The sequence below is a fragment of the Lactuca serriola genome, chromosome 2 (genome assembly GCF_051521515.1).
Source record: "Lactuca serriola cultivar US96UC23 chromosome 2, Lser_US96UC23_V15, whole genome shotgun sequence".
In the NCBI taxonomy this organism is placed as follows: domain Eukaryota; kingdom Viridiplantae; phylum Streptophyta; class Magnoliopsida; order Asterales; family Asteraceae; genus Lactuca; species Lactuca serriola.
Genome location: NC_136409.1, coordinates 172543306 through 172556088, shown reverse-complemented (window position 1 = coordinate 172556088; position 12783 = coordinate 172543306). Strand labels below are relative to the sequence as shown.

The 12783-nt window shown below is 30.5% G+C and overlaps 2 protein-coding genes and 1 non-coding gene across 3 annotated transcripts; all 3 read left to right on the top strand.

Moving 5' to 3' along the window:
- The first annotated feature begins 5783 nt into the window (after positions 1-5783).
- LOC145087421 (uncharacterized) lies at positions 5784-8441 on the top strand. Its single transcript, XM_079025368.1, has 6 exons — positions 5784-5969; positions 6665-6924; positions 7005-7215; positions 7307-8051; positions 8144-8219; positions 8304-8441. Exons 1-5 carry the CDS (start codon positions 5921-5923, stop codon positions 8196-8198), a joined length of 1320 nt encoding a protein of 439 aa, XP_078881494.1. The 5' UTR covers positions 5784-5920; the 3' UTR covers positions 8199-8219; positions 8304-8441.
- Positions 8442-8944: 503 nt separating this feature from the next.
- Positions 8945-9028, top strand: TRNAL-CAA (transfer RNA leucine (anticodon CAA)). The gene has a single exon. It is a non-coding gene; the product is annotated as a tRNA-Leu (tRNA).
- Positions 9029-10856: 1828 nt separating this feature from the next.
- On the top strand, positions 10857-12110 carry LOC145087422 (putative aquaporin NIP-type). The gene is made up of 5 exons (XM_079025369.1): positions 10857-11020; positions 11086-11307; positions 11409-11606; positions 11690-11751; positions 11844-12110. The coding sequence occupies exons 1-5, from the start codon at positions 10925-10927 to the stop codon at positions 12028-12030; spliced, it is 765 nt and encodes a 254-aa protein (XP_078881495.1). The 5' UTR covers positions 10857-10924; the 3' UTR covers positions 12031-12110.
- Positions 12111-12783: the final 673 nt, after the last annotated feature.

Here is a 12783-nt window from a genome sequence, read left to right as displayed (position 1 = left end):
TGTGAAATGTCCCTCTAGCTTTTCCGTTTTTTATGACCACAAATCGACCCCTTTAATACAATGATCTATCGTTATTTAATCACATAATATCTTTGTCTTTTACTCGTTTTTTTATAACTAAATTTAGTACATGGTAAAAAGAATTTTTTATTCTGTTTTCGTCAATAATTATGGTATCATTATATTCTTTTCCATTAATAATCAAACTTTACTATTAATATGAAAAAAAAAAAAAATGCAAATTCCATGTTTGGAGTACGTTGAATATGGATTTCGATAGAAGCGCACTTTTGTGATTTTGTCTTTAGAACAGTTATAGGGGCCCATTCGATCAAGTATCCAAACAATGAAGGGCGTATTTTTGTTAAACTAACATAACGGAGGGCTGTTTGTGAATAGTTTCAAAAAAGAGTTCATCTTCAGCGAAGCCTCTGGACTTGATGACATTCGACCTGAAAATATAAAGTTCCTAAATTGAAGTCTCGCCTTTCGCCACTCCTCGCCGTCGAGTACGCGAGAAACCAGACAAATAAAGATGCCGACAGTCGACTCTTCATCTCAGCCTTTAGCCACCGGTAGATTTATCATCTCTTCTTCGTCTTCCTCTCTCTCTTTCCTTCATCTGTGAGAAGTTTTTAGAGAATGCAAGTACAATAACCACGTTTCTCTTCATACTTTTTCATTATTCTTGAGATGCGAAGTGATTTTTCACTAAAACAAGTTGAAGGCATGACTATCTAAGAGTATTTTAACATTTACTAGTTACATAAGTTTTAATTTACTTTGATTATATTTTCAGTCATCATGCAAAGAACAATCAACATGTACAACGATTATGTAACTAGTAAATGAGTTCCTTATATTTGATGGGAACATATACAGCAATTTAGACTTTGTATGATTATACAATACAACTTTTTAAAGTATAAATATGGAGAATTTTTTTTGTATACAATGAACCTCGATTTCTGTTTTTTTTTTTTTTGGAAGTTTGGTCTACAAATTCTTACATTTTGACTGCAATTTCCAACAAGAAATTATTCCAATAAATCAAACTACTCCTGTGCCTATACAGACTCCTCCAGTTACTTTTTCTAATGTAGTTCAGCAAGGCACTACAATCAGTGAAACACAAACACCCACTCCAATTGTTTTGGAAGAAACCCCATTTTCAGGAACAGATGATGCAGCTTTTATTCCTCGACTCAGGCTTCTAGAAATGTTGTTCAACCAATAAACTCAGAGCCCCACTTGTAACTGTTGCTTCTTCACTTCCAATATCGGCTCCAATCACTGTCAACAACAGGAAAAGTGAAAACAAGAAAGTATGGAAGATTGATATGTATATTGACTTATTTAACCCTCCACTTGGTTTCTCTAATTTTTCGGTGGCGGTGTGTTGGAAAGACATTGATATTAGGTCTCTTCCAAACCTGTCCTCTCTGTTTGACCAAATTGTATAAATCTCAAAATTTTGTATGTAAAGGAATTTCAACAATGAAGTTGTTCTAACGTATATCAATTCCATATTTTATAACTGCCACAAACAACCCCGATACAAACCCATGTTATATTAACAAGATCAAAAATGGTAACCTGGACAAATTTGATGATGAAATCAGATAAAAAAAGATATAAAAAATTGGCTCAAAAAATCAGACAAACAGACAAATGAAAGTGGATAATATATATATTTTTTTATCAAAACAATTTCTTATAAGACAACAGTCCTCTACATTGTACCGATTTTTGCAATATGGATTTTGATTATCGCACTCAACATGACAAAGACAATACATGTTTTTTCAGAATATATAATATTTTACAGGTTTTCACAGATGACGTCATTTTTCGTATATGCCCTAAAATTAAAAACGTGGAATTTAAGAAAACTCACACGCCACCTAGATTTTCGTTGATGATGGCCCATAAAAATGGTTGTCATTTTGGGAATTTTTCTGATTTATGGCTATTTTATGGAAAACTTTGGAAAATTAGCTATTATGATCATTTTCTCAACAGTAAAAGTTCATTAAATTAAAATAAGATTACCATAATTAAACTAAAGCTTCATGGGCATAAATAAGACTTTTAGAGAATTTTGTATTCAAATAAAGTATTTTTCATTAAAAGACATTTGATCTAATAGTATCGTGAAGTGTTATATTTTAATAGGTAGTTTTAATAGTAGATTAAAGTGTCTGACCCGTTCTAAAAAAATAAAGAGTGTTTGAAATTAAAAATCTTTTTAATTAATTACTATTTATATTACAAAATAGAGTTATATATTGTTCATCGTATCATCAAAATAGAAAGTACATAATTAAAAATGTTTAAAATTGATAATCGATTTGGTTGGTCGATCCCTAATCAACTAGATCAAATTTAAATAACGCTCTGCATATAATCACTTTTTTTAATAATAAATTTGAGTTCAACGTTGAGTCTTTGATATACCATCACATTAGAAACCATGCTAACAAAAACTCAACATGAAAAACTTTAGTGAAGGAAAAAAGAATGTACTATAGTTGACTCCCTCATTTGCATATCTATTACTCATTATGTGTTGTGCACATGTCGCATTTTGATACCGTTGACATGTTTTCTAACTATTATACTAGGATGAGTATTCGTAAAAAGATTTGTTGCATTACAACTAGATTGCACATATTTTACTTTAATTTGTCTGTCCTTTATAAGCATACCAGAGTACACAAAATTTTGGAGGTATACATTTCATCATATCGTCATGTTGCATGTTGCGTTATCTTCATATATTAAAGTTCAAGCTTTATCACTATATACTCCAAACGAAGTCAAAATGAGTTGTATTGATTCTAAAGTTGGGTTATTATTATTATTATTATCACCGACAACTCTTTCTACATTAAGCTTAATTGTAGCAATTTTTATATGTATAATACTACATTTTGAAGCTATTTACTTTGTACCTTTTTTTAAATTTCTAGTTCACAACTAGCATGGTTCTTTTTACTTATTTTCATATAGTTGACTAAGTTAACTAGGTGGACATTAATCTTGATAACTAAAGTTTGTTAATATTAAAGTATTTATTTTTTAAAATGTGTAGGCTCTTGAAATCCGAATTGTGAAAACTGATCCAACTGGATTATAATTTGTTCAAATTGGATTTTGATTTAGTTTGTACTATTCCAATCGAAAATCAAATTGGATTGACTTGGTTGAATGGGATCGAACTAAACCATTCAAATAAACACGATTGTTGCAGATGCACAAACCCTTGCTAGCAAATTTATATGAAAAGAAGTGACATATCTAGTATATATCGGTGAGATACATAAGAGCCCCAACTGCATTAAGGTATGGTACTTGTTTCCCAAGACCTTTATTTTCTTCGGATGACTGAAATGAATTATTATCAATATTTAGCGATTAAACAACCATTGGAGTGTTATGGTTGTCTTCTTCTAAGTTGTTGGTGGAGCAACGTTAGAGTGGTCTTCTTCCAAGGAAATGCTATTAATTAGTGCAAGTTATGTGATCAGTCAGAATGTACAGATTCATTAGTCCTTTTGAGGATTGTATGGGTTAGTTGTAGTTTATCACAAATTTCGTCTTCTTCTTAGGAGTTCCCATAATTGGTGTTGAGGCAACGTAAGGGGGTGATCCTCCATAAGGTATAACTTTTTATTTTGTATAAGTATGATCAATATCTTATGTTTTTCCTTGTGTCCTTATCTAAACATTGGCAATGAGGACATTAATTTTACTAAATGATCATTACATGGAAATGTAAGTAGGGATAAGTGTGACATCTTTTGTGTCTAAGAGAGTTTACATAGATGGTAGGTGGGTCACTTGACCCACCTCAATTTTCATATCTTATACTAAGTTATATAGGAAAAAATTTAGGAACCATCTTGAAAAATTTGTAGGGCCTATCTTATAATGTTTGATCAAAATGGTTGATCGGTTTTAACAACCTAATTAGTTGATTTATAAATTTATCTATACCTAACCCATATTGGAATCAAAGTAAAAGTTATGTGATTTTTGTTAGTTACAAAAGGGAAGGGTGATGGGAAGGTTTATTATGGATTGTTTAAGCAATACATTTTTCTATCTCCCACTCCAACATTATTGAATGGAGTTATTAAGGGAAAATGTTAACGATTAAAATCTTAGACTTGGTTTATTACAAGTTTAAATTGGTTTTAGTCATTTAATATTATTTTTTCATGTTGAACCGATTTTATTAGTTTAACCATACTTTAGTCTAAAAAGTGATTGTTTTTTAGGTTGAATCGGTCTGAGTTGTATTGAGTTTGAAAGACTTGTGATTCTCTTGGTCAAGTAGGAAAAACTCGCCTTTGTAGAAAGCTGAGCACGAGGAGTACTCGATCGAGTTATCCGAGTTTTACAATAGTATACATGACCCAACCGACAATTAGTAATTTTATTTATTTCATTTTTCCTGGTTTCACTTAAATAGGGAATAACATAGTTTTGTTTAAAACTCGCCACTATCTAAGAGATAGGATCTTGATTCATTTGTGTTTTCCATTGGTTTGCCATTAGTTTGACTATGCTTCCAAAGTTTTGAGCATGTATTTCATTATCTCGGTTCATCTCATTTTGGACGTCATTTTTGTTGGTGCTTGTATTCTTATTCGAGTAGCCAAGTACATAGCAAGTTATATGGTTTGATTTGGTAGGAAGGCTGGTGATGTAGTTCTTTTGTTTGACTAGTAGTCGTTTGACTTCTAGTTCGTTTAGGGTGCATCGACCATTCCATGTGATTACATGGATGGTTTTGTTTATTTGTGTATCTTTTGGTCTTATTTTTCTTTATGAGTATTTTTTTTTTCTTTTGGCTCGGTGTTATGATTTAAAATCTTTTTTCTTTTTCAGTGCCTTAATAATCATATTTGAACTTAAATGGATAAATGGTGACGATTTTCATAACTTTGATGGTCAACTAATTCATAAGTATTTATAGAAATGAGAATACGTGAAATAGCAAGTAAATTGAAGCAAAAATGATAGGTTAGTGGCTTAATTATCAAAATTAAAACTTTGATGACGAAATAGTGACATTCTTGAAACTTTGATTATCAATTAAGACAAAACTTTTATTTATTTCATTCATTTATTATGTCTTACCTACCAATCAACATGGAATAATGATACAATATGTAACAAAATACGACAATAAAGTGATAGTAATTAGTTTCATTATTTGGTTTACTCAATTATATTAACTATTTTATTCATTTGCCATTCTGTTCCATATGATCAAAAGGGCTTTTCTGCGTCTCGTTTTCACAAAATGCCCCTCTAGTTTTTCTATTTTTTTTACGACAATCAAATCTACCACTATAACACTATGATATACCATGTATTTAAACAAACAATATCTTTGCCTTTTCTTTGTTTTTATATAGCTTAAATTGTATATGGTAAAAAAAGATTTCTTCTTCATCAGTTATGGTATCATTATATATATATATATATATATATATATATATATATATATATATATATATATATATATATATATATGTTTAATCAAACTTTACTATTTATACATATATATAAAAAATGCAATTTCCATGTTTGGAGTATGTTGAATATGGATTTCAATATAAGAGCAGTTTTGTCTTTTGAACAATTCTAGGGGGCTATTCCATGAAGTACCCAAATGATGAAGGGTGTATTTTTGTTAAAATAACATAACAGAGGGTTGTTATGAATAGTTTCAAATAAGAGTTCATCTTCAATGTTGGAATTAATGACATTCGACCTGAAAATATAAAATCCCTAAATTGAACTTTCGCTTACTCCTCACATTGTTCACAAGTACACCAGTTACGTGAAAACCCTCGTCTGACCACCACTGCCGTCGTCAAGTACTTGAGAAACCAGACACATAGAGATGCCGGAGCCGGAGAAAGTCGACGCTTCGTCTCAGCCTTTAGCCACCGGTAGATTTATCATCTCTTCTTCTTCATCTCTCTCTCTCTCTCTCTCTCTCTCTCTCTCTCTGTGAAAAGTTTTTTGAGAATGCAAGTACAATAACCTCGTTTCTTTTCATAATTTTTCATTATTCTTGAGATGCGAAGTGATTTATCAGTAAAAGAAAAATCATACCCGTACATAATTAACTAAGATATGTTCAAGATATGACTTATCTAAGAGTATTTTAACCTTTACAAGTTGCACAATTTTTATTGTTCTTGATTCTGTTTTCAGTCATCATGCAAAGAACGATTAACATGTGTAACGATTATGTAACTAGTACTTGAGTTCATTCTATTCTATGGCTCTTCCGAAATTTCATCACATCCTTCTATTGAACGGACTATGAATGTTGTTTTCCTCATCAATGGATATATTATATGGAAAAAGCTATCTGCTGTCAAACATCAGGAAAGTTCTGATCTTGTAGCTGTATGGTAAAATTTACAAGTCAAACTCACTTCAAAAAACTTATAAATTAATCGGACTTCTGGCTGATATCAGAAAGTGAAGGTCAAGAATCAATTACTACAACCAAGAACAAACAAGAACATTGTCTTTCTTAAACTTGATGTGTAGTATAAGTATATCACAATAACAATATAACATAGCTAAGATATGATCTAATTTCATATTCCTTTTTTGTTTGGTTTGTTTGTAGGAATGCAACAACAATTATACAAACGTCTTCTGAATGAACAGGTTCAAAAGCTAAGGAAACAAGTTCCAGTATATCAAACTAACAATGAAGGAGCTGGACATCAACCAAAATTCAGAACTACCATTTGGATTGATGGAGTGAAATACACATCCCCAAACACATTTCACAACCGTAAACTGGCCGAGACAGATGCTTCTAAATTCACACTTTTTGCTATAAGACAGAAGCTAAAAGACGAAGCATTGAATCATCTTTGTGAGGTTTGTGCATACACTGAATCTTGCTTTTGATTTGAGTATATAAATTTAATGTACAAATTTCCCTTTACATATATGTTCAGGATAAAATTTTCTGCAAGGCTATTCTTATGGAATATGCTGTGAGGATGAATACACAGAGACCCACTTATCAGACAACTCAATTGGGGTCATCACCTCCAGTTTTCCGTTGTTGTTTAGTTTTTAATGGCGCTTCTTTTACTGGAGATGACTGTAGAAGCAAGAAGGAAGCTGAACAGTCTGCAGCACGTGCTGTTATTTTGAAATACTTAGGTACCTTTACCTAGCTTTCTATATGTTGTTTACCATTTTGTTACTCAAAACTCACATACATAATTGTTACTGTTTCTTGATTCTTGTGCAGAGTCTGAAACAGGAATCATGTTGTCAGAGATAATTAAGTCTAAGTTCAATCATATTCCAACAAAGGATATTCAAATTGCTCAGAGTGACACCAATGTGGTAAATGGCCTTGTTGCATTGAATGAGGCAAAAAGCAATGAAGTAACCAAAATCCCTTTACTCATTACTACTACTACTTCTACTTCTACCCCTGTAAACATAACTCAAACCCTAGAAACACCAATTATCCCAGTGTCTACATCTACACTTCCAACTTACTCACCACCCTTAATGACTCCACAAATACCCACTCAAACCACCACCCCAGTGTCTACAGTTTTGGCACAGACCCCATTAATCCAATCCATTCAGACACCCACTCAAACTACTCCTGTGCCTATACAGACTCCTCCGGTTGTTGTTGGAACTACTTTTTCTAATGTAGTTCAACAAGACACTGCTATCCCTGTAACACAAACACCCACTCAAACTCTTTCAATGCCTACAGTCATGGCACAAACACCAACTCCAAATGTTTTGGCACAAACCCCCTCGATTTCTGTAACAAGTATTGCGCCTTATAATCCTGCAATTCAGGTTTCTAATAATAGTAGTAATAGTGTAGCTCAACCAATAAACTCAGAGGCCTTGCTGCCACCTGTAACTGTTGCTGCTTCTTCACTTCCAGTATCGACTCCAGTTACTGGTAAGAAGAGGAAAAATAAAAACAAGAAAAATGCCCAAAAGAGAATGCGAGCTGAGAATCAGTAAGTTTTGAGTTTTGAGTATGGAAAAGATTGATCATTTATGTATATTGACTTATTTAACCTCAACCCACTTGGGTTTCTGTAATTTTCAGGGTGGCAATGTCTGCCATGTTTCATGGTCAAGTTCCCACTTTTTCTGCACAATAAGTCGAGCTCTGTATCTGTAAGGTCAGCAAACTTGATTTTTTTTTTTTTTTTTTTTTTTTTTTTTTTAAGTTGAAGAGTGTTGATGATTTCTTATGTTTATTGCAGAATGATGGATAAAGTTCCGTTTTGTTTGTGGAAGGTGTGTGTAATGAATGATGATGATTCATGAAGTAGACTTTTTTAGTATAAAAGCAAGTGATTTGTGATGCTGCTAGTGGCTTTGTAGTGATAAAAGCCGTATTTTAAAGTTGTAGGATTATAGTTACTGTTTTTTTGGGTAATAACTTTTACTATGTAACAATATCATATGTTGGTTTTCTACGTCATTGTAGGTTGTTACTATAGTATAGTTTCTTTTTTAATATGGTAATATGTTATAGATTTGTTTTTCTTTTCTCCAAATCATCCGTTAAGTTGCAGGATTTCATATGTTTTTAAATTTAGTTAGTTTTTTTTTATATGAGCTTTATTTAATAAATATTATTTGTACAAAAAGAATTAATAAATTTAGTGTCAGATATGATCGGTATACACCCATCGTTAAACGAACTTGGAGTCAAAGCATTTGTCCATTTAAATATTTATACATAAAGAATAAAATTTTAGAAAAAAAGTTTATTCTTATTATGCAACAAATTATACCAAATTAACCACGGTTTTCTTGTTACAGGAATCATGAATAATATTTGATATCTCGAAATTGGAATTTTCAATATATATTAGATATGCACAAATAAAACATCAAAGTCAGGATGGCCGAGTGGTCTAAGGCGCCAGACTCAAGTTCTGGTCTTCGAGAGAGGGCGTGGGTTCAAATCCCACTTCTGACATTTTTTGTTTCTTTTTCTGATTTTTTCCCCTTCTTTATGAAATCAAAAAAATTTCTTTCCTATAAAAAGTAAGATAAAAACTTTGAAATAAAAAAAACATACTAGGTTTAGGACTTCATTTCATTAAATCATATGACTGTTTTGCATTCTTTTTTTTTTGTAAACAATGACAATATATAATTGTCCCTTTTTATGTTTTATAGATTGATTTCCGCATTATATTCTGAATATATATCCTTCAACATTATATGTAAGTTGAAAATTTTATAATAAATGAAACAACTTATTACGAACATTTTTTTTTTATGATGGCATCCTCTATTCTACCATCCATCATAGTATCATACTATTAGAATGATATAATGAGTTTAGTTTGGATGATGTTTTTAGAACATCGATATTTGTATATTTGTACTTTTTTTTTCTTATTTATTTTACTTATTATTATTATTATTATTTTTTTATCATTTCTACGCCAACTTAAAAGCACATTATATTAATTAAGATATTTTCTCAACTTAAAAACCTCATAATATTGAGCGATACATCTACTTATTTATTATGTACTTTTCTTATTATAATAAATATAAAAGCTATACGAAATAACTATTTAAAGTAGCTTATATGATTTTTTTTTCTTTTTTGTAATGTGCAAAATTTCCCCACCAATAGTTACGAATAATTAGAGGATGTTTGGTTAAAAAGCTTATTGTTTATTAGTTTATAAGTTATTAGCTTAATCGGCTAATAAGTTAGAATGAGTTAACTTATAAAAAATTGATTTGTTAGCGGTTTGCCATTATAAGTTATTTTTATCCAAACACTATTTTAACTTATAACGGTATGAAACCGATAATTAAGTAATAAACTAGTTCCCCAAACATTCCCTTAGTTACTGATAATTTAATCATCTTCATACATGTAATTGCACCTTCGTAGTAATAAATATTCATTTTTAACATAACGTGAAACTATATTAATAAAAACTACTATCTTCAAGTCGTAGAAGCACTTTAATCTTAAATTTGCAAATTTTCCATTTAACAGAAAAAACTCGCGCATGATAAAGGTATATCCAAACCTTATCGGAATAAAAGGATCGAAAATGATTTAAAATAATTTAATAAATTGGCTTATATAAGATTTTTAAACTCAAAATAAACAAAATGAGACTACCAAAAACTTATTTTACGTTTCAATTTTTACCACTTTAGGTCACGACTCACGAGAAAATCACTTTCCAAAAAAAATGTTGGTCAAAATTGATCAATAAATTGATAACGTTAGCAGACTATTCAAAATCATAAGCACACATGATTCTTATGAATACAAATTATCAATTATAATAATTACTTGATATAATTTGCATGCCACCAATATAACCAAAAAAATATGTAAATATAAAGATATCATCATATCTCTACTCTATAGAAGTTTAAAAATAAAAATGAACTAGAAAAGTTAATATAAAATAGAACATATGCAAATATAACTCCTTATTGACATATAAGTGTCATAAATCCACTTTGTATCTTTATAAAATAATAATAATAATAATAATAATAATAATAATAATAATAATAATAATAATACGCAATCAAATAATAATTTCAAAGCAATATCTATGATATATAATGGATAGTAGTTTATAATGTCCGAATTACAAGTGATTATAGAAAAAAGTTTACAACTAATTTTGACTTCATGGATAAACATCAAAGATAACTTATCCACTCTCAATCTCTTAAAAAATAAACGTTAGAATCATAACGGATTTACTATTCCTTCTCTCTCTATATAAGCCATACTCATGGACCTTCAAAACCTAATCCAAAATTTATAAAAAAAGAAATCTGATTTCTCTCAAAATTTTCCGCTTACTAGCTTCTTCCCACCATGGGTCTTGATGATTCTCAAATCTCAAATATGGAAAACCGCAATCTTCTTCCTTTGATGGTCTCCACAAACCCTAAAATACATTTAGCTCAAAAGGTATATATAGATATACATATATCGATAATTATGAATGCAATCAACTAATGTAACGCATGCTGTAGTTGTTAGCAGAATTCATCGGAACATATTGTATCATATTCGCCGGATGTGGATCTGTCGCCGTTAATAAGCTTTATGGTGGCACTGTAACTTTCCCCGGAATTTGTGTGACTTGGGGTTTGATCGTCATGGCAATGATTTACACCGTCGGCCATGTTTCAGCCCACTTTAATCCGGCTGTCACTATTACTTTGTCTCTTTTAGGGTTGCATTCGTTTCAAGAGGTATTTTGTTAATTAAAAGCTGTTTAACTTAATAATTAATTTTATGATAGTTGTTGAATGCATTATATAGTGACGTACATGCATATGACAATTCTTTGCAGGTTATTTTTTATATATTATCACAGTTATTAGGATCGATTTCTGCAAGTGGAACATTGTCGTTGATAATGGATGTGACTCCAGAAGCATTTTTTGGAACTACACCAGTTGCATCAACAACACAGTCGTTTGTTGTTGAGATCATCATTACGTTTATTCTAATGTTTGTAATTTCGGGTGCTACTAATGATCATAGAGCGGTATGTTTTTTTAATTGGCTTTTTTTGTTTTAAAATAAAATATTCTTGTTTATTACTGAGTAATATTTGATTCAAAATTGCAGATAAAGAAGCATGGAGGGATTGCAGTTGGAATGACGATTATGTTAAATGTCTTTGTGGGAGGGTTGGTTTTTTTGTTTTCTTGATATATTTATGAATTAAATTAACTTAAAATTTTGATTTTTTTAAAGATTTATATATAATTGACTAATCTAGACCAATTTCTGGAGCATCGATGAATCCTGCAAGGAGTCTCGGACCAGCTATTGTGAAGCTTAACTTCAAAGGGATTTGGGCGTACATCTTTGGTCCACTCATTGGAGCAATTTCTGGAGGATTTGTTTATAATTTGTTGAAGCCGACTAATAAATCTTTTTGTGAGCTTTTTAATAAAAGAAGTTAATTGTTTATTGTGAGAGATTTGATGTAGTTTTAGGTGTATTGGTAATAATTGTTTTTAGAGTTTGAGATAAATTTGTTTGATTGAAGGTGATGTTATTCCTTTTAAAAGTTTCTTATCGTATATATATTTTGACTTATTTAATGTACTTTACCGATGTTAATATAGGTTATAGCAAGTACATAAAAAATTAAAAATAACTATATTTTTGCTAGTTTCAAGGATTAAACATTTACTAACTCCGTCCCAAATTGATAGTCAATTTTTGACTTTTGAAGTTTTTTTTCTTAAACTTTGACCTTAAATATTTTTGTGTTTGATAGATAATATTTGATGCAAAATATATGAATGATTGTATTTTAAATGTTTTTTCATTGTTATAAGTTTTATCAAGTAATATATAACACAAATAAAAATATTTAAGGTCCAAGTTGAAAAAAAAAAATTTCAAAAGTCAAAAGTGGACTATCAATTCGGAACAAAGGGAATATATTTTATTAAGTGAAAAAGACAAATCTAAACAATCATCATAAGCTTCAATCTAAAAGATCTTTGGAGGATTTGCGAAATGCTTGGCAGTGGCGAAAGTATATATCACGAGGAAATTATCGAAAATAAGGAAGCGATTCTCTTTCTTTCCGTTCATAAGGGTGGGAGATGACAATAACTTAATAAAGAATATGTAAGGGAAAATGATATAAAGACCCTTAAATTTTCACAAAAATGTCCGTTTTATCTTTGTACGTGTTTAAGGTC

What these genes read in the sequence shown, in the direction of transcription:
- LOC145087422 (XM_079025369.1), top strand. Translation starts at nt 10,925, where the DNA reads ATGGGTCTTGATGATTCTCAAATCTCAAATATGGAAAACCGCAATCTT. An exon ending in GGTTGCATTCGTTTCAAGAG is followed by an intron (nt 11,308 to 11,408) that starts GTATTTTGTTAA and finishes AATTCTTTGCAG; the next exon opens with GTTATTTTTTATATATTATC. An exon ending in CTACTAATGATCATAGAGCG is followed by an intron (nt 11,607 to 11,689) that starts GTATGTTTTTTT and finishes TCAAAATTGCAG; the next exon opens with ATAAAGAAGCATGGAGGGAT.
- LOC145087421 (XM_079025368.1), top strand. Translation starts at nt 5,921, where the DNA reads ATGCCGGAGCCGGAGAAAGTCGACGCTTCGTCTCAGCCTTTAGCCACC. An exon ending in GTCTCAGCCTTTAGCCACCG is followed by an intron (nt 5,970 to 6,664) that starts GTAGATTTATCA and finishes GTTTGTTTGTAG; the next exon opens with GAATGCAACAACAATTATAC. An exon ending in AGAATGCGAGCTGAGAATCA is followed by an intron (nt 8,052 to 8,143) that starts GTAAGTTTTGAG and finishes TGTAATTTTCAG; the next exon opens with GGTGGCAATGTCTGCCATGT.